General features: G+C 40.5%; 1 protein-coding gene across 2 annotated transcripts in view; it reads right to left on the bottom strand.

Moving 5' to 3' along the window:
• The window catches only part of htr4 (5-hydroxytryptamine receptor 4), a 99231-nt gene that overhangs the window by 61194 nt on the left and 11483 nt on the right, over positions 1-26554 (bottom strand). For both annotated transcript variants that reach the window (XM_035407861.1, XM_035407860.1), the window contains exons 2-3: positions 15810-15885; positions 3361-3489 (exon numbers count right to left, since the gene is read on the bottom strand). In XM_035407861.1, the coding sequence (XP_035263752.1) occupies positions 3361-3489; positions 15810-15862 (182 nt within the window). In that variant the 5' untranslated portion in view covers positions 15863-15885. The remainder of the gene's footprint in view (positions 1-3360; positions 3490-15809; positions 15886-26554) is intronic.

Genomic DNA, 26554 nt, shown 5'->3' with positions numbered 1-26554 from the left:
GAGAGAAAGAGACTGGCAGTCTGCAAGACAGAAAAGATAAATGGTGAGAGGAATATGAATTAGTGACAGAAAGAATGAAAATGGAAATTGTCAAATTCAGAGAACGCAAGACAGAGCATGATTGAGGGAGAGATAGAGAGTGCGAGACATGATATACAGTGAGCTCCATAATGTTTGGGACAAAGACATATTTTAAAAATCATCTCTTGAATTGACTCTATACTCCACAATTTCAGATTTGTAATCAAACAATCCAATGCACATATAGAGCACATTCTCAACTTTTATTAAAGGGTACTTTAATAAGTACCCTTTAATAAAAGGGTTAACACATTTTGGTTTCGGGACTGTAGAAACTACAGCACTTTTCATACAAAGCTCCCAATTTCAGGGCACCATAAAGTTGGTGACGAATGGCTTCACATATGTTTTTGATTAGTCAAGTGTGTTCAATTGTTTCCTTCGTTCAGGTATAAGAGAGCTTTCAGTAACTAGACTTGATTCTCCCCTTAGGAGTCTGTTATTGGCATTTGTCATCATGAGGACCAGAGTTGCACCAGTGAAAGTCAAGGAAGCCATTATGAGGCTAAGAAACAAGAAAGAAAGAGAGACATAGACCAAAACTTGTGGCTTACCAAAATCAACAGTTTGAAACATCATCAAGAAGAAAGAGAGCATTGGTGATCTCAGTAATCACAAAGGGCCTGGTAGGCTAAGGAGAACTCTACAGTTTATGGCTGAAGATTTCTCACCATAATGAAGGAACATCTGTCCAACAGGTCAGAAACAATCTTTTGGAGGCAGGCGTGGATGTTTCAGTGACTACAGTCGGCAGAAACCTCCAGGAATAAAGCTGCAGAGGCTACACTGCAAGATGCAAACCACTATTAGCTGCAAAGGATGGCCAGGTTACAGCTTGCTAAGAAGTACCTAAAAGAGCCTGCAAAGTTCTTGGAAAAGGTCTTGTGGACAGATGAGACCAAGAATCACTTGTTATCAGAGTGTGTGGAGGCAAAAAAGAATTTCCAAAGATACAAATCATCAGCCATCATCTGTGAAACATGCTGGTGGAGGTGTCATGGGTACTGGTTCACCTGTCTTGAGTAATGATTTAACTGCTGATAGCAGAAGCGGAATGAATTCTGAAGTGTACAGAAGCACCTTATCTGCTCAACTTCAAGAAAATGCCTCAAAACTCACTGGACAGCGATTCTTCCTACAGTAAGACAATAATCTCAGACATACTGCTAAAGCAACAAAGGAGTTTTGCAAAACGAAAAAAATGGAAAATTCTTGATTGGCCAAGTTATTCACCCAATCTGAATCCACCTGAACATGCGTTTCATACAGTATGCTTTAGAGAAAATCTAAGGCAATTAGCCCTCAAAACAACCAGGGGCTGAAGATGATTACTTACATTTACATAAACATTAATATGTCTCAATTATTAGGGTACCTTGAAATGAGGAGGGGGGGGGGGGTGTCTAAGTATAAAAACTGTCATTTCTACATGGTGAAACCAAAATGTATTAAAAATACCCTTAAATAAATTCTGATAATCTGTACTTTAAGCACATTTAATTTGTTTGATTACGAATATAAAATTGTGGAGTACAGACCCAAATCAAGAGAAATATATGTCTTTGTCAAAAACATTGTGCAGCCCATTGTATATAGCGAAAGACACAGTATATGAATTAGTCACACACATCTGGAAAGAAGAAAGAAAGAAAGAAAGAAAGAAAGAAAGAAAGAAAGAAAGAAAGAATAAGAACATGACAGAAGGGTATGTGACACACTGCTAGATGGTGACCTGCCAGTGGGGAGTTCGCCCCCATTTCATTCAACCTGAGAAAGACCAGAGCCTTAGGCACTCCATTAGTGCCTAATGAAATACAGGGTGAGGTACCTGACTGTGAAAGGCACTGTAAAAAAAGGATCCTATAAATAGCGCACAGAGAGAACTTTGAACCCAGCTAGAACTGAACTGTCATTTAGCCAGAAGCCGTGTTACTGCAGTAGGGCTGGCTCTAGGCATAGCTGACACAGGCCGTCACACACGCCTAGGGTGGCATCTGTCTGGAGAGGGGGGGTCACCAAATGGGTCCACAGTCACTATCTCCAGGACACACACCCCATACTGATGGATGATATCTGGCCATCCTTTAACAGCTGTGTAAATAAACTACCATATGTGTAAACAATTACATTTTTCAGAAAAAAAGCTACTTCATCACAATGTTTCCCGTTTCCCCTGTGAGACATAATACTTTTTTTTTAACTGGTTAATAAACAGTTAATGAAGAGAAATAGGCAGAAACTGAAGTATTCACCCAGACAGAAAAAGGGTAGAAAAAATATAATGCAGTGTGCGGAAATGTTTAATTATGATAAAGCAGGACATTGTTTAGTACAGTGGGCTTAACTCATAAGCCAGGACATACACTGCAAAAAAAAAAAAGCTAAATAAGTGATTTTATTCCACTGGCTTTGAGTAGGCCTTTTGAAGAAGAGCTATTGTGATCTACATGGATAAGCACTGTTCTGGAAACAGTATTCATCCACGCTGTACAGAACAATCCCACAGTCTACTCAGCGGCGTGGCCTGTGAAGTTAAGTGATCCCTTGATATGATTTCAAAGCCATTCCTCTTGGGGCTCCTATCTTTACCGATCACAGTTTTCACTCTCCATCTCTGCCTGTCAAGAGCAATAAGTATTCACCTAGTGCTGACTGAGTGGGGAGATAAGTGGATTGTAAATATATGCCAGATAGTTGACTGTACACATGCAGAGGCTCAGAATAAAGACAGTACCGACTGTTTTGCTGACAAAAAAAAGATAAAAAAATCATATACCACAATAAACTGACCATCCTGCCCAGGCCATGAATAGCTCATTAAACAGTGTTCATAGAACACTGATGTTGAATGAATGTGTGGAGTTTGGGTTAGGTATAATGATGATATCAGCTTAATTAATGTGGCAAAGTGCATGGTTGAATCTTGACAACACAACAGACAGGCACAACACGAATCCTCTCTCTCAGGCATTGCATTGCAGAGCACCGTGAAGGCATTGCGAAGCCTTGCTTTAAATGCAGAGCCAGGGATGCTAGTATTGCTACTGGAGGATCATGGAGGACCGTAGGCACTCTTTAATCTGACATTCACCTCAGAACGACCTAAAAGTGAGACCAGGCGGCACAACATGGCGGCACAAAGCAGTAATGAGCATGCTGGTGAGCTAACGCTAATAATCCCCCAAGCCGCTAAAACCACGCAGGATCAGAATGCGGGCTTCCCTCTCGACAGGGTATTACCCAGCAGGCTCGGCTGCGCGTTAAAAGGGCTTGACTGACCTCAGCTGGCGGTCCTTGCAGACGGCCACCATGACCAGGAGGTTCCCCAGGACGCTCATGAGCATGACGAGGGACAGGAAGGCCATGAGGGCGATCCTTTCCGGCATGCTGAACGCTGGCGCTGGGATACTGGGAGAGAAGGAACACAAGCACACGAGATTTCAGCGACCAATCACACGCAGTGCATTTTAAAAACAAACCATGAGGGCAGAGGGCGGCACCTCTGTGTCAGGAGAAATCATCGTTCAGGATTGGCTGCAGATTCAAACACAACGCATATGCCGGTGGCGAACTGCAGCTATACTTTAACACCAAGTAAAGACAAAAAGCTGTTGAGCGGTGTCGAACAATATCTATGTTTTAAACATGTGTTCGGTGTTCAAATATCTCCCAGGTAGGCCATTTTATGAATGTGTACTGACTGTAGTTCTTACCTTAACTTTAAGTTCAACTCCCAAATATAATGAGGCAAACAGATACAATCGGTAGCACAGTTATGGGTTAGCCAGTTCCTTATCGCCACATGGCTCAGTATACTTTTAATGAGGTCAAGGTCACTGGTAGATGAGAATGGTTTGTAAAGTTTACAGGGCCTAGAGGAACAGCTTACATTTTGATCAGGCAGACAAACACAACAGAACAGTGCAACTGAGCCAAAATAAATGCACTTCTGAAATGTTCACTGTCAGTGAAATGACATCATGAATCATTCACGCAGGCTGTGACTACGCACACTTTTTTCACATTCAGAAACACTTGCTCATCGCAAGATTGTGAATGGCCTCTTGGTGTCACGGGCCTTCTCTCTACACTGCAATCATTTTGACCATTTACACAATAATTACTTTCTAGACACAGAAATTGAATTAGAGGCCATTCCCATTAAGGCTTTTCGAGGGTTCTAAAACACCCCTATCATCTCCTCCACTGGGCAGTGCGCTCAGTGTGGCAGTTTCATTAAGCATTTGGTCTGGTCTGAGGCGCAACTGCATTCCTTTTCTAGGTGCATTGCTCTATCTAGCATGATTGGTTTTAGATAGAAAACATTACATCTCATTTTCAGGTATGGTTCAGAAAGAATGAAAAATGTTTTTGAAATATGAAATACTGCCCTTCTTTAAAAAAAAAAAGTAAAACAACAAAAAAACTACAAGAGTGTGAAAGCTTTATAAAAGCAAAGGGCAACAGCTACAAACTTTTACTTTGTATTACTTTTCCAGTTGACTGGCAGAAAAACAATTTAATTTTTCACTGCCCTATCAAATGAATTTGAAGGCTTCTCCACAGATACTAGTAGGCAGACAGTGAAACACACTATTTAGTCATTCAAGCACATGTATTGATATAAGATGCATTGCCCCTGTGTTTCCAATTAGTTTAAACATTGATTCCAGATGAGATGAACAGCATGCAATCTACCACAGCTTTTAAAGCAATGACATTTGTAATGTATTGGTATTTTTTTAGAATGACTCACATTTCCAAGAGCATTTATCAATAGCTTGCCTTTCCCCCAGACATGCAATACAGCTACACAATTCACAGTGTTGTTGTTAGTATATTATATATATTTTTTATTATTTATTCAGTTAAAGCACTGAAGTGAACTTTACAGAGCAAAGGAGTAAATACCGTTTTTAAGCATACAGATAATGACGGTTGATTCATTCATTTCACACAATTATACATATTAATGGCTCATGCATTCAATAGCATTTTATATGCCATGTTATAGTCAAGTTTTCGGTTGAACTCAAGTAATATGGGATTGACCGAGAGAAAGAAGTCTAAAGCTGATCATTTATATTTACCAATTTGGTTTACCAGTGATCTAAAATAGTCAGTCAAGCACTGAGAGTCAGTTGACCCTTGTGTGTAGAAAATAGGTTCAGATGCTTATTTTATTGTAAGAGTGAATTTTTCTTTGGGGTAGGATTGTCAAAACTAAGCAAACTAGTTTGAACTCCAATAGCGCGATTCACTGGTAGTTAGCTTCATTGCAGACTGTTACCAGAATTGTTATCACAATGGCTGAATATTTGCAAATCCAATCAGCCTGTCACATTGTGCCAGGTGCCAAGTCTGATATATTCATTTCAATCTTCTGCACAGTTATGATATTGCCCAAAACTCTAAATTTAGAATCCTGTCACAATGAATTTTGGGGATAATGACTATTTTTATAATGACTTGGTTCCATAAAATAAAGCTGTTGAAATGAAATACTGCATCCACCTTCAGAATGCATCGCAATGTTAAATCACAGTAAACGGAAGCAATGATTATCTAAGCACAAACGACAGCAAAAACCATACTTTTTGAAGAGTGGAGGTGAGACTCGCCAGGAGTATAATACTGTAATGTAATGTAATATAACGTAATGCAAAGTAATACTGTACTGTAAGTGGTTATCATAAAGGCAGGGTTGGAAGATTGATACTGTGAGCTGGTCCATGGTTTGAGTTGAGATTCATGTAAGGTTCTTCTTTACTGGGGTTTCATTCTGATAGAAATGAGAAAACATGACTTAACTTACAATGCTGTCAAATTACTTATCTTTTCATTAAATGAGATGTCCATTACATATACTAATCCATATGAAAATATCTATCCATTGCCAATTAATGTCCGCAGTTCAACCAATGTTGCTGCAAACATAAGAAAAAAGCTCAGCATCTGTTTCTTTGTAATGGTAAAAAGTTAAATGATCCAAGTATCATTTAGTCATCCCAGCTCACGGGTTTCACTACTTAAGTTTATGCTTCAGCTGTTTCCTTAACTGCATCTTGACTATTTGGAAGCTTTTCAGATCTCTTCCTTTTTTATGTCAAGCCATGCGGGATTTCCAGTCTGCTAAACATTGTTCTCTCAATGACAAGCTTCTGCTAGTTTCAGGACAAAAAAAGGAGAAAAGACAGTGTTTTTCAGAAGGGGTCACAAGGCAATTCTATCTTGCCTGTTAAGCCTTCTACTTCTAGTTTAATTTCATGTTGAAAAATGTGTCTACTATTAAACTTCTCTGTATTTAGCAGGACCGACTGCCCTTTGACATGGCTCAAAGTAGTCCAGAAAATAGGCAAGTATTATGGAGAGGAGGTCTGCAATTTTGACATCATTTCACATCATTGATTTTTCACAAATGAAAAATTAAAGATTGCCCATACAGCCTTGGCAAAAAGCATTACTGCCATTGCTCAGCAATAAAACGTCATAAAATGCATTGCTATTGCACTTTTATTCACTTACTGTTATGGCTGCAAATGTTACAACCACAAAACATTTTTTCTAATTTCCTCTCACGTGATTCCAGTTATTAATTTACGGAAAAGTAAGAAGATGGTACCTACAGTAAGCATCAATTGCAAAGAAATCCAATAATGCAGATGATGTAGCATATCATTTTCAGAGCTCTGCAACAAAATTGGACTTTTGGGAATGTAGGGTGACTCACCATGCTATGCTGTATATTTGTCCAACAAATTGAGTTGGCTCTCCCAACAATTACATTGGGTCTACAAACTTTCACAATCAAGATCCGTAACTTTGCTGGTTCTCCCCCTCCAAGTGTAATGAGAGGACATTTCCTCCCCACAAGCTTATAGCAAACACCAATTATGCCCACTTTTCCACTCTGTTAAGTTGCACATGTCCACTTTTCTGCAAAGACAGTTTGCCAACGGTGACTTTACATCAGAGGCTGTATTTAGGTCAGTGAGCTTTTGGCCCCATACTGCTTTGCAGAGCAGCGAGGAGAGGCCTGTGTGAAAGCACAACACCCCTAGCAGGCTGTTCTCAGACAGAGGTACATACTCCTCCCGAGACACTGTCCTGTGTTAGCAACACCATTTCAGATTATAACATCCCAGAGAAACGGTCCCGCTGGACTCTCTATCTCTAATTAAGCTGGACTGAACCCAACATTGCGATGAAAATCAAACAAAATGATCACAAAATCAGCAGCTTTCATTTCTTGCGAGAAAAGCCACCAGATCCTGTGTGGGGTGGGTTTGCTCATATACTGTGGGAGTGCCGTGGACCCTGAGACTTTACGAACATTTTCAAGATGTAAAGCTACGTGCAATATCCTAAGATTTTTTTTTTTTTTTTTTTAAGGAAGATAACCAATCTGGTTCTTTTTCTTTTTAGCAAAATCCAAACAAAAAGGTGGCACTGCAATGTGACCTTACACACAGGGTTACACATTAGTATGCATCATGCACAACATGCACTGCGCCGATCCATCTCATACAACTGAAGCAAGTAATATGAGGGTGGAATATTAAATGGATACAGGATGTCAAGGTTTAAATTTTACTTGAGAGAGAATTTGCTCATTAGCACATATCCTCCGGCGTGCCTTAATTCAAACACCAGTAATCCGCACGTGAATGCTTTCTGCTCTAGCACACATGTAAAGGAAGTAGGCGATCTAGTGGGGGGGGGGGAAATGTCAAAGGTCAATTGATTCTAACTTTGGCAGACGTACGCATAAAATTACAGTGGAATCACAGCGATTAATCCATTTCCTTGTAATGACATGACATCTGTTTTCCTCGTCATGTTTTGCGGTGTTTAATTAATGGAAATCTGAAATCTGATCTAGGAAATTGCGTGCACCTGGAGAGGGGGATGACTGCACCTTGTGTCAGTCTCGATTCAAACCAAGGTATTTCATGGTCTTGGCAAAGCTGGAGGAGTATTTAAGGTAGAGACAGCATTGTGAATGCAGTATTATTATTGCAGGGAATTAAAGTAATTTTGCTATTTTTACTCTTAAAAAGATGCCATACCTAAAGGCATTTTAAAATTATTACCTCATTACCAACATTTTAATTGGTTTTCAGAGTAATCAAGCCAATGATAATAACCCAAGCACAATTAAATTTCAGCACAATTTACCAGCTAATAAAACTATGTAGTAAATCTCAAACTTTTTTTGTTTTGTTTTTTTGCAAATGCTTTGTACAGTATATGGCACATAAATGAAAAAGCTTTCAGGCTTGGTTTGCTTTTACTTTTGTGTTGGACCTATGCAATTTTGTATATAAACAATCTCTCACATTTCCACACCAACTCACCCAGGTACACAGCCAAGATTTATCATATTCCAGTATAACAAGAATTATATTTATTCCATAACAAAATTGTGCAGTTGTTATGGAATGGATGATTCAAACTGATTAATGCACTTGTTGTTCACCATGCACAAAATCAAGGAATACAACACAGAATTAAGCAGCACATTTCTGAAGTTTGCATGCTATTCTTTAGTGCATGTTATTTTTAAAACTGGCACAAAAATGTTTCGAGATTTAATTTGTTTAAATTGAACATATTTGAAATGGTTTAACTGATTTTAATCAATTGAATTTTTTATATTCAGACTTGACCCTATAAAATATGGATATAAAGGGATGCTACCGAGTGAGGTAAAAAAGAGAAGCTTCGTTACTGTAATTGTTAATGTAATTAGTTATTGTAAATAGTCACAAATTACTCTTTGTTAATTGTTAATAATGCTACACATGCTTTGAGGCCAGCAATAAGTTTAAACTCATAGTTACACACATTATATCCCTTAGGGTTTAGGACAGAATTCAAGATGATAATCAGAGTTAATAATGATAATCCTCTGCTATTGAAAAAAAATGCATTGGTAATACAGGTTGCCTAGCAACAATCTATGTTTTTTAATATACAGTAAGTCATCATTCACAGGCACCACAAGCACAAAAAAATAAAAAATAAAAAATAAAAAAATAATAAAAAATGCGACTTTGGTGCATCTGTACAGTATTTCAAAATAGAGAAAAGGGGAAAAGGAAGCAGGGGCATCCGTACAGTCATCACCAAACATGGAGCTTGACAGTCAGACTTTTGAATCAATTTATTTTCATTTCATTCCTAACAAAGAATGAACATGTCTGATGTTGATGACAGCAAAAAGCAACCTCCATGGTTGCCAACCTCCATGTTTAATAGAAGCATGAGTCCCTGCTTCCTATTGTTCTGAAAATAAAGTCGCAAAGGCATTTGGGTTAACACGAAGCAATCAGTTCAGCATGCACTCAAGCAGCTGGGTGTCAGCAATCATCTACTGATTAAAGGGTCTCTCACCCTTACGAAAAAATGTCAAACTTATCTTTTCACATGCAATTTCACATGTGAATTTAACATTCTGACAATTAATGAATTAAAATGTTCACGTGAAAAGAACATGTCACATGTGCTGGACATTTTGACATGTGATTTGCTTTTTTTGATAACTTCCACATGGGAAAAGAAAATAAGTCGCATTGAGTCATTGCATCTTCACATTTTCAGATGTCACAGACTTTTTAAAATGTGTACTACAATTTTCACATATGAGAACAAAACGTGACTTGAAATAGCATAGGTTAGCACAGGAGATAGCATAGTTCTCCTTTCGGCAGGCTCTGCCGATGCTCATGTGGCATAGCAGCAAATGCATGACCTCACTCTCATGTTCTCACAGGGACAGTCTCCCCCATAAACCTCCTAATCACTGTGTTCTGCCTCTCCGGCAACTGCAGTTGGCAGGAGCTCACGCTTTGGGACCAGAGCGGGGGAAGACCCACATTCTAATAAACACAACGTCTCAGGAGAGAAGCTGTTTCAGGACATTGCAGAAAAGCACAGGCCATATTCTCTGTCCCGAGGTTCTCGCCACACTGGGGTTCACAGCTCAAACTTGGAAGAACTGGAGGCCCGCCCCCTCACACGGCAGTTTCCAGGAGACCGGGTATGACGCAGCCGGCCCGCCATTTTCCCAGCCACACAAAAGGAAGCTGATGAGCCGGACGAACCTGAGAAAGCTCCGGCACTTCTGATTAGAAAGACAGGTACAAATCTATAAACAGTCCTTTCCGCTAAAATCTCAAATCACTCTGACCTACATGTAAAAATTCCAGATAAACACAAGCCTTTGTCATGGCGCCAGACGGCCCCTTAACCACGTTAAGTTTTGAAGGATGCCATGCTAGGCACAATGATCGCCCTGCTGTCGCACTGATGCATGGCGACAACAGAATTAACCCTGTTTACCGGCAGAGGAAAAACTTTATTGTTCTGCTGGTCCTTTATAGGAACGGGCATCGTGTTTGTCTGAATCTTGAGAGCGAGGTAAAAATGGAAAAAACCAAAGTGCTGTTCTCTTCTGTTAGTTTCAAACTCTGCGCAAAGTTTGTATGAAAAGAGCACAGTGCACTGAGTATATCTATAAAAAAAACTCTCAAAGAAAATCTCAACTGGAAATATACTGTAGAGAACAATAAAACAAACCCATCCACATAAATGTGAGTTTTTCAGTTTCAAAGTATTGTATTTCAGCCGAGCCTCGTCTAATATTAATCAGGCCTATATGAATGCAACTGCTAGTGATTCATGTAATTACTACCTCATTAGCCACAAAAAAAATACACTTTTATGATTATCCAATAACGATAATCAGCATGGCGTCCGGACTGATGCACTTCGCCCAGGCCCCATTTTGTACTGGAATCCCTCCTTACACGCCAGTTGTAAATGGAGAGGCAAGGTTCCAGCCAGTCAATTAGAGATTTCCTGACTGATTATGTGTGGCAGTATCAGTCCTTTCCGTCAGGCGGCTGCTCTTGGAGACACGTCAGACGGGCGTTAGACGTTCCATCAGCGTCCAGCGGGCGGAGGGCAGCCCAAGACCCCCGTCCTAAATTGAACCCGCCCGTTCACCAGCGGCGCCTGCTCCGCCGATCGCTTCATTTCGGGCCCGTCCCCGCGTTCCCACGCCCGACGGGCAGGGGGGGAACAAAGCGCTGGGGGCGAGGGGACGGCGGCCGCCGCGGGGAGGACGGGAGGCAGGCTGGGAATGCGTCTCCCCATTGTTTTCCGGCCCGTTCCTCCACCGGCGGCTCCGTCCCTCTGGGGGTCTCACAGCTGCGGGGTTTCACAAGAGTGACCCAGGCGCTCGGAGCGAGCTCCTCCCACGCGGTGATGGTGGAGGAGGAGGCTGGCCTGGCAGTCTGCATGACCCCAGCAATGCTGGGGAACTGCTCTATCCACTTCCTGAAACTCCACTGGAGAAGGATGTAAAGTGCAGCAGGACAGAAGTATCCTGTCAGTCTCTCTCTCTCCATCTCGCTCTCTCTCTCTGTCTCTCTCCTTCACTTTTTCTGTGATCTCTCTCTGTCTCTTTCCCTTCACTCTCTGGCTCAGTGTGGCCGTCTCGTCCAGTCATAGCCCATCAAACTCCGGCTGAAGTGAGCAGGTCTCTCCCACTCCCTTCAGGTAATCTTTCCAGCATGGGAGGAGACCTGTGAAGAGTGTCACACTTCAGCAGCGACAGTTCAAGCATCAAGGACAATTACCTCTCCTGGAACTCCCTCAAAACACCTCCAGCCCCTTAGAATTGCTCCCGTCCCTTTTAATTAGTCTCTGGAGGGGCCATTTTTGGGAGGACATTGTCCAGGTTGCTTTAATTAGGATCCAGACAGAGGGGAGTCACTGAGCTAGTCCCTCCTCACATATATGTTACTGTCACCCTTGTTTGTCTGGTTCAGAGCTTTGATTGGCTGGCTTCCTCTCTCAAACGCTCCAAAAAGGAGTTTTCTACTCACTGTGAGCCAAGGGAGCCAACATTCAATGTATCCTTTCTCAGTGCCATGCCATACCCGTTTTCAGTGCCATGCCATGCCCTTTCTCAGTGCCATGAAACACCCGTTTTCAGTGCCATGCTACACCCTTTCTCAGTGCCATGCTGCACCCTTTCTCAGTGCCATGCCATACCCTTTCTCAGTGCCATGCTACACCCTTTCTCAGTGCCATGTTATACCCTTTCTCAGTGCCATGGTATGAAGGGGAAATGCATAAAAATCACTAGCTCACAGGGGAGTGCACATGCTTTAGCAACAGTGTTCAATAGGTTTCACAGCAGTAAGCTGAGAACTACACCTGGTAGTTCTAAATTGTGGAACAGGGGAAGGGGGAAACGATAAACGAAAGAAAAAAGCTTTCAGGCTGTGAACTTAATGATCAGTTATAGATGAAGGCTCTTGGGCATGACTGCTTCATTGGATGGAAATGCAGGTCAAACTGAAACAGAGCAACCGTAAAATCTATCAACCAGCAAATCACACCTACAAAAACTCTCTCTCTCTCTCTCTCTCTTTCACACACACAAACACACATGCACTCACACACCCACCAACCCATACAGCACATGAAAGAGCAAAGACTTCCTCAACACTTCTACCTGTATACAGTAATCTCTTTTCTTTTCAGTGAGCTTCGTAGTCCTTTTTACAGCATTTCTCATATCTCTGATGTAATCATTTGCAGACAGGGACACAACCCAGGTAACACACAGGAGCGTACCCCTTCATGTGGCTCATTTACACGTTTGAGAGACCTTTCAGAAACGGTACAACTTATCTGCCTTATGGCAGAATCAAAAGCTATAGGCTACATCCTCACATAAATACGTATGGCAGCAGTCATCTGAAGCTCTACTGTCCAAGCCCACACCAAAGAGTAACTGTTCCATGTCCTCCCAAATTCTAAATATGGGGCAAAACATATCTGTATTATTAATAAATTATTAGTTTAATCATAATTAGGTTTTCTTTACCTTCAATAATTAATAAATGATCTGAATAAAATCAATTTATTTCAAACCAAGAGAGTAATTTTGCAGAACAGATAAATACAGCAACTTATGAAGCAATGGAACCAGATTCTGGGAGCTGAATGGCAGAGTGTGAAAAAACAGACTGTGTTTCTGGGCTCTGGCTGAAAGTGAGAATATTCCACCAGGATTGGGAGAGCTGTGTTTAATCAGAGGAGGATTTTAACCGCTTTGTTGGATTGTGGCAGAACTCTGATTTGTCATCAACACATGGAGAGATGCCCAGACAATTTTTATTTTTATATATTTATTTTTATAATAAGTATTCATAGAGGGACTCCTTGTCAAAATGACAGAAAACATTAGTTGAATTAGTTCATCTTAAAATAGGGACTGAAGTTTTTGGATCTTCTTTAGAAAGTGATGTCTGCAGGAAGGCAGAGAGGAGTAGCGTCATAAACACACTGTGTCTGTCTCTGACAGCTAACTCATTAACAAATTTGAGGAGATCATTTTTTAAATGGCCGATGTCAAGCTCTCATAGCCTCTATCTAACATTACAGGCAGAGACAGAGAGAGTATCTGGACCTCCGGCACATATCAGCTGCCTCGTGACGGCGAACCTATCATAAAGCTAGCTGGCATTCAAAACCCGTTTCAGAGGGTCTTAGAAAGACGTTATGTCTACACTGCGCGACCACACCATTTAATAAGCAAGACAGTGCTAGGGAGATGAATTTGATTGACTTATAGTTTCATGCAGTTTTATTAAATAATGTAATGACAAAAAATGTATGGTAGCCTATACCTGGTATAAACTAATTGTAGGCTATGGTATAAAACAAGAAGGAACTATTTTTTGCTTGATAGAATCATTGTTTTCATAGAATTAACTACCAGAGGTTTTTGTTTAACAACGGTGCAAATAGAACTACCAACCAGAGTTTCTGCATAACGACGGTCCAAATAGAACTACCAACCAGAGTTTTGCTTGACAACGGTAAAATAATATGCCCGAACGACCGCGGAAGAATATTTCACTTTCAGCTGATTAAATCTATAAAAATCAATAAATATAAAAGTAACCATATATAGTCATTGTTGGTAACCCGTTGTAACAGTGGGATAAACCCCTCCGAGCTGTCCCGTTATTGGAAAATAATGTAGACCTACATCGGGTCTGGTTACATGTAAGGAATAAACCACGACGGGCTGTCCCGTTATTGGAAAACCCTCTGAAATGGGTTTTGAATGCCAGCTAGCTTTATGATAGTGTGACGTCCGGGGCCTGTTCCGGCAGGCTGTGCCGGCAGCTCCCAGAATGCACGGCGCGCAGACTTTTGTAAATAGTTTGTGTGTGACTGTAAATTATAAATACCTGTAAAAAGTGAATTCATTGTGTGTAAATATGTGTTCTTGTGCTAGCGGAATTGTGTTTGTTTCTTTTAGTTTAGTTTTATATATGTTACCCTGAGTGAACCAGCGGTGCTGTACAGGGGGGCTTCTCTGCTGTTCGCTATGGCGAAGTGTGAATCTTTGGATTATATTACTTACAGTTTTATTCCTCAATAAAGTTTCATTGAGTTCTGAGCTGCCTACGAGCAGCTTCCTGATGGAGCATTGTTTCGCTGCAATAGTTTCGGCCTCACTGGTTACCTAGCCTATATTAATATTCTTGGTTTTAGGTCAGAATGGTCTCACGGCATGCTTACTGTTCCGGCTGGCGAGCTAGCTAGCTAGCAGACTATTGAATTGTTTTCAAAACAGTCCATGTTTTTTATCTTCCAGTCCGGGTTTTTTTTTTTGTCCAGTCCATATTTTTTTCTTTCTTCCAGTCCAGGTTTTTTTTTTTAATGCATTTTTTTTTTTAACCTGGCAACAAGTTATTTCTCAGTAAAGGGACACCTTGGCCTTTTAACAGTTCTAAAATCAATGCGCTACAAAATCCAGCATTCTAAAGCAGTTTTTCTTTTCTTGGGGCTAAGCACACATTCTATCTTATCCTGGGGCTACGCACACATGCTAACCTTTCCTGGGCTAACCACACATGCTATCTTATACTGGGGCTAAGCACACATGCTAACCTTTCCTGGGCTAACCACACATGCTATCTTATACTGGGGCTGAGCACACATGCTAACCTTTCCTGGGCTAACCACACATGCTATCTTACCCTGGGGCTAACCACACATGCTATCTTACCCTGGGGCTAGCCGCACATGCTGACCTTTCCTGGGCTAACCACATGTGCTATCTTATCCTGGGGCTAGCCACAAATGCTAACCTTTTCTGGGACCTCAGCTTCACCTTCCACTTCCCCTATCTCTCCGATCTCCTGCCTCTTGGCCCCCTCCTGTTTAAGACGCGAAGGCTCCTCTTATGGTCCACTCACTGGTCTGCTCTAGTATTATGCACTCTCTTATATGTGCTTCTCAGATGAGTAAGTCTCCCATTGCAGAGACAATGGAAAAATAGACAGCAATGGAAAGGTGCTGAAGGCCACCCACCAGTGACTTAAACTCTCCGGGTCTGGCTTTGTACCCAGGAAACAAAGCCTCACTGCTCAGTACAGAGATGCACCTTAGTCCCGGTGAGAAAGGTTATTATTAGTTTAAATGATTTAATTACACCGTCAAAGACATAACGATTAGAAACCTATTGAGGACCAACAGATTATGAACCATCCATATAATAAAAACAACTTCAAAGTGCAAATCTCACAGTACCAGTTAATTAACCCAGTAAAAAGCATTATTTCATTAGAAACCATTCATTTCATTCACAGAAAGCAGTAGCCAATGGACAGGCGGCAATCACCGTTTCTTACCTCTCATTGGCATTGTCCATCACAGGCATCTGGCCCCACAATCTCAGATTCATGTGCCCATAGATATGCAGGCTCCCTGTCAGTCAAGCAGAGGGAAAAGGTTACTGAGAGGGGGGATGTACTGGATCCTGCGCATCCCTGCCCATAATACCACGCAGAGCTTGTCTTACTGTTGCTTATATAGTGGCCTTAAAATCACTCCCAAAAGCTCTTTCACTGGACTTCAATGCAAAGAATGCATATACAGTGAGGAAGCCTGCCATTTCAAATTTCAAACAGAAATGAAAATTATTTCACATAAAATGACTGAATAATTCTGTGTGACACATTAGCTTGATGTAAAACAGGGTAGCGATAGCACTGTTCCCCTGTTCTCGGTTGGTAGACATGAACAGCCACTGAGCTTCAACAGGTACCATCAATTATTAACAAAAAAACAACCTGCTGTTTGCAGAAGCAAATACCACTGATCCTGAAAAATGTGGGTTTTTATCATAAATAAGCACTTAACTAGCCTAAGTAATGACTAAAGAGCATGCAGCTTCAGGTAAACAGCTAACAAATGTCCAGGGACCAGAAACGGTCATATTCGCCTACTTCACAAAATCTCACAAGCGGTTTCTGGGGACGGGTGTGAATTATATATGCTGGCCCAGCTGTTAAATGTCAGCCGACGCCACTTGGTGTCATGCCGCCCTTCACAGCTGGACGGTGACCTTACAAACATGCTTTTTGGTTTGTATTTTTTTGTATAATGGAGGGGCAAGGAAAGGGCAGCAGGCAGTACAAGGCGACAGATGCACACAGTCAGCTGGGGTCGGGTCGGGTCAGAAGAACTTCTGACTGAAAGACCTAAATTATCAGCAGAGTCCAGCTCCAGTCTTGCTCCTTGGATACGGGCTCCAGCCTGTAGGTTTCGCTGAAGACGAAGTCACAGTAACAGCACACGAAACAGTAGCTCCAGATAGCTTGTACAAAGTTAAGTCGATAGCCCAGCTTGTACTAGCTGCCATGTTCCCTCAGCAGTGAATTTATTTAGAAAGACCTCAAAATCATATTACACAGGCCGTGGGTCTGCAGTTCAATTATAATTAAACAATAAATTCATATCAAACACCTGAGAGTACTATTGTCAATGTATTAGTTCGCAAATTGACCATAACCTTTATGTTTGCAGCAAATAACAATTTGTTAAGAGCTGAATCACACTTTTCCAGCACGACTGTGGCAGCAATCTGTAGGTGTAAATGTAATCTAACGGGCCTTCATTTGGGTCCCCACTGGCAAGCCAATGAGCTGCTTGTGCCTGAAATGTTTTGTGAGTTTTAAATCATACTTGAAAATCCTCCCCCTGGTTGCTAAAACATTTAGAGACTATTTAGAGAATACTACGCACTCATGGAATCAAACCAGTCAAAGAGGAAATGTTAACCAATCCAATCTGTTTTCATGTCATCTTTCAGCAGGAAGCACACAACATGGAATTTGGAACATGCACTCAACTATCCATATTTGGCAACTTGTTTGGCTGTTGAAGAACTACTAAGCTAATTAGATTATTCTGTGACAAAATTCTGTTCCCCTGTATGTATGTACTATAGCAATATTTGGACCTCACATTGAATAATTGAAAGTAAACAATAATCATTAAATTATTGATAATATTGTTAATTTGTCCACCCATTCAAGATAATTACAGCTAGTGGTGTCACATAATCACAAATCATGTTGTATTATTTAAACTCACTGGATCTAAAACCCCATGCTGACCTTCGGATGCCCCTTTGGATACAGCCAGGTCCACAATTATCAACACCCATGAGGAAAATTAGCAAAAATCCTGTACACATTGCAAAACACAAATAATTCAGTATATTTGAGTTCATGGAAACACATGGGAAATTATATACTTTATTGGTATATAATTGTCAATATTATTGGCTCGCATAAAGATTCCTTTTAATTAAATAATGTCTAATCTGTAATAAAATTTAATTTAAATAAATGCATATCAGCATTTAGGAAAAATACTGTGGTTTTCTAACATTTCCTGTTTCAGGAGGGTATAAAAATGAGGTAACACACGAGTGAAATTCCTTTGTCATCCATCACCATGGGGAAAGCCAAAGCATTGTCAAATTAAAGCAGATAGGTGGTTGATGACCTACACAAATCAGGTAATGAGTACAAAATATATAACTGATTAAACAGCACTAAGCACTGTTCCAAAAATTTAAAACATCTAGAACTTTGTGCTGTCTCCAGGAAGAAGACACAAGTGCATGTTGCACATTGAGGAAGATAGTGAAGAAGAACCCAATAATCACAGTTCAAGAACTGCAGAGTCCACCAAGTCTCAAAATGAACCATAAAACACCACCTCCATGCAGATGAAGCTCTAACTGCATCTATGAGTTCTCCAACCTTATAAGACATTATAGAAAAAGGGTTAGTGCTGTTATCCTTGCAAGGGGAGGCTGCACCAAGTACTAATCACAGGGCTGCATGTGGGAAAATTACAATATACTGCAGTAACGCTGTCATGTGGTTTCTATTCATGGTATGTGCGTCTTTATCAAGGGTGCTAATAATCTGGGTCTGACTGTACATGGCAGCAAATATTGTTCTCATTAAATAGTTACTAAGCAAGATACGGTTGCTGATCAGACATTTCAGTGGCAATACGAAATGCATCTTGAGAGCATCATGGAATATTTTTTCTAAAGAGAATTCTAAAATAAGGTTTACATTATTAATTTGTTCAACTCCAGATAAAAATGCAAACAACATTGTTTTTATGCATTCTAGAGGTGAATGTATAACTGACTTTTTACAAGTGTGTGTGCGTGTGTGTGCGTGTGTGCGTGTGCCTGTGCGTGCATGCGTGTGTGTGCGCGCATGTGTGTAGGTGTGTGTGTTCCTGTGTGTGTGTTTGTGTGTGTGTGTAGGTGTGTATGTGTGTGTGTGTGTGTGGATGGGAAATAAAGTTCCCAAGCTGTAGAAAATGGCTTGGCATGGCAAGCACCTGCTCTCTCTCTGGTCAAGTGTCCGGAGCTATAACTGCACACTCAAGCTGCTGCCCACTGCTTGTGTGACACATTTTGCTCCTACAGAAAGTTCTGTGTTTACTGATGAAGAACAGTTAATTACACTGAATTATGGCAAGTAATACTTTCACAAAACATGAACTGAAATGACCCTGAAAATAAGAACATCCAGCATTACTGTACTGTACAGAAAGACAGTTTTGTACAGGCTCCCTTTCATATGTCCCCAAGTAAGGAAGTAGTAAGGAAGTACTTTGCATTTAAAGCCATGAATGGGTTCCCGGAATCAATGCCTTGAATAAAAAAGACGTGTTTTCTCTGTGCATGAAAGGGTGTATTCCTCAGTCATATGTAAAATTCTACGAGGCTTTGAATGTGGTCAATGCACAGACTCACAACAATGTGAATTAAACTGAATGGAAATTGAAAATGGAACATACTGAGGAAAAAAATGATGAGAAATGCATTGGACACATTTACATGAAATGATGATTGAAAATGAAATGTGTTCATGCAGAGATAATACTGAGTGTGAAAATGAAATGTGTACAGGATTGCACCCTTGTTTACACATTAGGACAAGGAAATTCTTGCTGCCTTGATACTTTCTTGCCATAATTTTAATATTTTTCCATTTTTTTTATATTTAATTGTAAAAATGTTGTTCAGTTAGTACTAATTCTTTGATGCACATATGTGGGTCCAGTGTTATGGTTTAACCCCTGAAGTAGCACCCCCTTTTAACGCAAGCCTGTAAGTGACATGCCCAAAATAAAATGGCTGCTATTCTTGAACCATTTTGACTTGATCTCGTCTGAAAGGTAATCCTTGGGAGTTTGTCTTCCAAGAGACAAGATTACTACACATATTACTCAAATAAAGTAACAGAAACTTGAACACAGTGGAAGTATTTTTTTCTAACCTGAAAGGTTTTTTTTTTTTGTTTGTTTGTTTTTTTGAAGTGGATATAGCTTGTGTCTGTGCTAGGCGGACTAGGTTGAAATACAATGCAGCCAAAGTCACAAAAGTGGACCAGCCCAAACCATGAAAAACAGCCCCAGACCAAGGTGTGTCCAGATACTTTTGGTCATATAGTGTATTTTTATTGTCATTCAGTATGCCTGCTCCTTATTTATAAGAGTACTGAATAATAATACAAATATTATGAGAACGTATTTAGATGCTCACCGATATAAAATGGGATCAAGTCCTTCATTAAACATGGCCTCTGCTGTTGATTCAATGCTGTTTTCACTGTTCTCCTCAGAAATATTCACTCAGATGATTGGTGATCATTGCTTTTGGCTCTCCTGTGAAGTTTTCCAAATGCCACACACACCCTTCTGGTTCCAAGCCGTCAATTATAGCCAAGTGATCTCCTGCTATGCCTACTGCGGAAAAGGTAAAACAGGATTTATTTTGGAGTTTGGTACTGCTCTGAATTTGTTTCTATAGATGTGCCTAGTAGTTGCAAGATAAGACAGAAAAACAAGCTAACGTTTTGTGCCTTTCATGTTCTCATTCAGACGTCCACATGGAGAACCGTTATTTACACGGACTGCATACCCTGCACCAATTAAGGAAATCACTGTGCATTCAAGTGTTCTAATACACTTTCCATTTTCAGCTTTAGTTGTCAAAATAACTAAATATCTCCAGTTCTAATACCCATATCCTTGTTAATTCAGTTTTCAAGCACATCATATTTGGGACTTCAAAGAAGTCAGAGACGTTAGAGACAAATATATGGAGATAATGTTCTGATGAACTTATCCACAAGGATAAAGAAGCAAACCTCAGCCACTGTCTTAAACTGTTTAAGCTTCAGGATAAAGGAGACAATTGACTATCTGCCCCAGGAGTGGAATTAAATCATAAATACCAGACTGAATAATTCAGACAATAGTTTTCAACCCATGTGCCACAGTATGATAACCAAATTAAGTCAATAAATGTGAAAAAGTTACAGTAGCGTGTTGACAATGCACCCAGTCAATAGCCTAGTTTCTGAGGTTTGGATGACATATACTGTCATTCAGTGGATACCATACCCCATCATGCCCTTCTCTTCTAAACCTCACCCCACTCTAAAACTCCAAAACGAGGCCAAAAGTTGGTTGATAAAATTTGAAACTAAAAAAATAAAAAATAAAACATTTTAAGTGAAAGGAGCTGATATGAAACTGAAACTGTTTCGTTGTTTTGAATTTACTAAGCACACTTCATTCGAAAGCTAGACATCTTGTCGACCTGCTAATTAGTAGTGTCAGGTGTGCTACATTAATGTTGAAATGAAAACCTACAGGATGACAGAGCTCTTTTCCAGGAACAGCGTTGGTCACCACTGCCTTAACCTCTTACAAGTACCCCAAAGACAGTGATGCAGGGACCACTTTAGAACTGCAGACTTCAGCATGCTGTACACTGATAATACAAGCCATCCAATCAGATACTTCCCTTTCTTTACTGTAAATACACATTTTAAAATGGTAAATGGACTGCATTTATATAGAGCTTTTATCCAAAGCACTTCACAATTGAGGCCTCTCATTCACCCATTCACACACACACTCACACACCAACGGTGAAAGGCTGCCATGCAAGGTACCAACCAGCTTGTTGGGAGCAATCAGGGGTTAGGTGTCTTGCTCAGGGACACTTCGACATGCCCAGGGTGAACCGGCAACCCTCCGACTGCCAGACAGCTGCTCTTACCTCCTGAGCTATGTCGCCCCATTATGTGAATACTCCCCTCAATCCAGCCATTTCAGGCACCCTTTTGTTAACTAAGCTTATGCAATCAACAAGAGCCTTCCTTTTATGCGTTAGCACTTCAAGGGACAATAGATTAAGTGTTTGTGTTTAGTGGTGATTGTGATTCTAATCTCTACAGTGAGGTTCTTCAGAATAAGGTGTCTAATAGCCATTAGAAATGAGAGGGTGGTCTGCTTGATTGATTTTCACAGGTGTTTATGCTTCACATAGAGGATAAGAGGACTGTGAGAAAGGACAGAGGAAGAAAAAAAGCAGTGCATTAAAATGAGAGCATATTGTGCAGAATTCTATATTCAGAGATGAAGGTTAGTTTTCCTGGTGAGGTTGCTTTTAACCTTCATTGAAATATAATTTCTAGCATTTTTTGATTTCTTTAGAATTTAATTTTTAATTTTTCCACATTTTCTGCAGGCAAATGACGCACTTGCTTGTCAACAATCCTTTGTATTTAGGTCACAGTTTGTCCTTGTTCCAAGGAGACTTCTGGGACAATGCAATGCACTGATTAAAATGCACGGTACCACACTAAATTTGCCACCCTATTAATTTCAAAATGTGTTTCTAATTCAAATAAATAAATGTGCAGCAGCAGGTTTCATGTAGTTCCTTGTTAATCATATTCTCCTGTAAGACGATGGTCTTTCCATGACCATCACCAAAAAATATATGAGAATGAGAGAATTAGAGAGAGAAAGAGAGAGGTAGAGAGACCAAGAGAGAAAGTCTTGCTTCTACTTAAAGTAAGTTAGCAATGTCTCCAAAAACGTTAGTAAATTTTCCTCAAGAAAATCATGTGAAACCAGAAAACCTGAACAAATGAGTAACATACACAGAAAAACACGAAGTAATAACTAACTGAACGGCAGTTCAGTTTTTTTCTCTGTCCGTGTGCAGCAGCAGGGTGTCCCTGTGCTTCCCCAGACTGGGCAGAGCAGTCACAGGTGATTTCCCGGCACCCCCGAGCAGACAGATGGAGCCTGGAGTGCTGAGCGTGCTCAGTCTGTTCGCTGCAGGGGCGCGATAGCAGCAGGCCAAGGCACTGAAGCAGGTCAAAGGCTGAACCCAGTTTACGACACACCACACCCCGTCCCTGGTACACAGTCCAACCTGCCGTGCCCTTAAATGCTGCCATAAATTCCAAAATGCATAGAGTATGAATGACAATGCTCTTTCCTGGCTCACGGCATAATGAAAGGGGCTGGTCATCCAGGGGTCAGACAGTGTGAGATGTTTTAAGATGGCCCTGCTATTTTTATTTTTTTATTCAAATGCCAATGATTAGAATCTGAGGTCCAAAGAGAGAGAGATGAGTGGGCAAATATCACTGAGCCCGCTCAGGTTTTCTCATAATGTGTGACATGGGGCTTGCCTTAGAAGGGCAATCTATTCCCATTTCAAAGACAAAACACGACCATTGGAAGATCTGCCTCCGTCTGACACAAATCACTTTCAAATGCCATTTCCATTTAAAATTGCTTGTACAATTTAAAGGACAGGTCCATTTCTCAGCCTGGAGGACAGTTCAGAAACCTCTACTTTACTTAAGTGTCCAGTGATTCTTGGGAAAGTTGGAGGATGTCTGGAGAATTCCTTCACTCTGCATTGAATTACCAAGAAAAAAGGAAGAACGGACGGACTGTAAATTACATAAGTCCCACAGGCTTTTACTATTCATTTCAAGTGCAAATAGCTCAAAGGCTGCAAAAGTAGGCTACTTAAAGATTTATTTAACGTTGCATCATCCCATGTAATTTTCCTTTTTTATATATATTTAATCTCAGCTGATATTTAACTATTAGAACGTCCCTACTCAGTGAACGTCGTTCAAGAGAAATGTTTTCAGTATCACTTAGTCATTTCAGCACTTTCGCAGTTGCATAACATGTAATTAAGTGTTTGACTTTTGATCCGTTGAACAGTACAAAGATGTCTATGCAATAAACTGACGCTGATTTGGAGCTATAAATATGAGCTGGGGCAAGAAAAAAGGCAGAATGCAGTAGCCAGTTTTTTTTTTTTTTTTTCGTTTTCACTGAAAACATTCGGCCCCTCTTCCCTTTTCACACTCTCTGTCTATCTCACCATTATGGATCAAATTCCTTATGGAAGAAATTCAGAGCGCACAGCCATCATCGTTACTGGAGCACTAAATGAGCCCCACTTTTAGGGCTAAGCAATACAGAAACGATTGCTGAAAGCAGCACACCAGCTGCCATTATTCAGATATTTTGTGCCTCTTCACTGGGAGGGTGAGTGAGGTTGACTCACTGGAGCGATTTGTCTGCTGCAAGCCGATACAGGAAGCAAGAGTAACATTTCACATTCTCGTGCGTTATGGCCAGATTTTTCCGTGGGATGGCTACAGGACGGCACATCCGGGCGCCGTGTGGAATCGCCCGTCTCCCATGACCACTGGGGATTGGAGCTTCTTAATCCCAGAACCTAATCAGGACCTTTTGCACAGAGAGAATCTGACCTCTCTGAAAGCCCTGTGCCCTGCTATAATTTTCCACATCACCATTCTGGATGCAACAGAAATTCACTGGAGCAGAATCGTGTGTGCTTTGCTAGTTCTCATCCGAGGCTGGGGTTAAATCAGCCAGTGACCCTCAGTGCTTCCAGCAATTAACTCATGTTTTCTTTCTACTCCGTTAGCAATTCTGCTCACTGCTGTCATTACTATTACTTTTTTTGTCCCTCTAATTGGAAGCAAGGGCTCCAGTGTACTTTTTCACAGTGCTTATAAACTGGCCCTTATTTTGCCAAGAGCAGAATGTGTCTTTCATCTCTTTACACAGCTTTCTCTGAACCGCTTTGCATTAATTGAATCCAAAAATAAAAAAATCATTTAAAATGGACGTACACTTATAGCTCAGACAGGTTGATTCTTACAATTATTTGATTTGATATTGCGATTATACTTAAGTGTGTTGGTGTTACTTCTATGGACGGTTTTCCCTGAAGTCTACGGCTTGTTGCACCGATGTGTTCCGATACTGGGTCTGCTCAAAGAAGACTTAATTTTTCACAGAAATTACAGAGCACTGAACACAATGCATCACAACAATTTACAATATGAGTATGCCATATTTCACAGTACAATAAGCCAGCCTGCATTTTCGAGAGATATATGTTACAGAACATTTTGGAATGCTGATGTTCCATGCATAAAAATGCACATACTGAAATCTACCTAACAATGTTGGACCAAGTCCACATTCGGCCCCTGAGGTTGTGTATCACTATAGCAGTCATTATGGAAAAAAAACAGTTCAGGGTGAATAATGTTGGGAAATAAACCCAATGTACTAAAATGTAATCCAACAGGTGCCATGTAGTCCTCCAGAAAACAGATACTAACTCCACACTGAAGCAAAATGAATCCAATAATTCCGCCCCAATAATCAAGTTTTAAACCATACCAACAGGACCATGCCGCGGCCATGCTTATAATTATCCTTTTACAATGACTCATCTGTTGATGAAATACCATATGCTAGTGCAGACCAATAAAAGGCCATTCTTTAGCCAAGTGCCTCTAGAGGGATAAACTCAGTCTGAGTCTCCGTCCTTTTCGACTACCCTTTCAAACTCTCTAGCTCCCAGATATATAAATGTCAGACGGCACTTGCAGCACATCTAACAAAAGGAAGAATGAATCAGGCTAGTTGTGTTGAGTGCACCGTTGGTATGAATTCAACAATTGTCAAGCTTGTCAGAGTGGTCTCGGCACAGTATCACATCTGAGCCTTAAATGGCAACTGATTCTGTGAGAAAAGGCTTGCAAGGAACATTGCAATCACACAATCTCTGGTCATTCCATAAAAATATTTAACTGAAACCACAGCAATCTGCAATTTGGATTCATTTAAAATAATGGCATGACCTAATCAGTGCAAGGCACTTGTACTTATATGCATTCAATACTAGAATATTTATTTATTTTTGTTATTTACACACAAAACAGAAAATAAATATGTAGCCCAACGCACAAAAAAGCTCACAATAACTGCAAACCAATGTTTGTCTTTATTTAACAGGTTGGTAAAATAAGAACTTTTTTCATTTGCAGTAATGACCAGGGGTTAACAAAGTGGACAGGGAATGCAAATGACAGATGATTACACTGTCTGATCTACAGTGTTGTCCCAGTTTTGTCAAAACCTCCATTTACCTCATCCAAATGACAGATGCACACAGCACATATTCCCAGAGAAAGTGTCAAAAGTGCCTTACAGCTTCAGTAAGCGTACCTTTTGTGGATTTGTGATTGCGGTGTGGTCCCACCCCTTCAATTCAAAAGAAAACAAAAGTGATTTTGCAAGGAAAAAAACCTCAAACCTACACTTACAACCTAAAAGAGTAAGGCAGCTGTCAATCGAGTTTGATTTACACTAATTCCTTGAGCATTAGCTTCCAGCTTCATAAAGACAAATAAGCATCTGTGCTCAATGAGCAGCTCACTGCTAAGCCTAACAATGAGCAAGCTGTGAGTAATCCATCAAAATCCATCAACGTTTAACCTGACAATCTACACAGTATCCACTGACATGGAGTTGGTTTGCACTTTCAGTAAAACCATAATGAGGTGAAACTCCCAGAGGGTGTTTTTTCCACATTTATGCAGGGGGGGAGGGGGTCTTTTCCCATAACGAAAAGCAGATTTTGGATGTCAAAGTTACTACTACGGGGAGGTAACATGTCTTGTTAATGTATTATTGTATGTAATATACTTCCACTGGAACAATGCAGCTTCCAGCATAGTGTCTAATTGACCCAATGTTTTTTTTTTTTTTTTTTACAATTTCACACCCCCAAAAATTTTATTATCTTCAGAGATTCTGAATTCCAAATCTTCAGGAAGAAGCCAGTGACTTCCAGTATTTAGTTTCATTTTATATATGTGGGCCAACAGATAAATGT

This window comes from Anguilla anguilla, chromosome 3 (assembly GCF_013347855.1).
Source record: "Anguilla anguilla isolate fAngAng1 chromosome 3, fAngAng1.pri, whole genome shotgun sequence".
NCBI classification, from domain to species: domain Eukaryota; kingdom Metazoa; phylum Chordata; class Actinopteri; order Anguilliformes; family Anguillidae; genus Anguilla; species Anguilla anguilla.
Note: the sequence above shows the minus strand (reverse complement) of the source record. Positions and strands in the feature narration are given on the sequence as shown.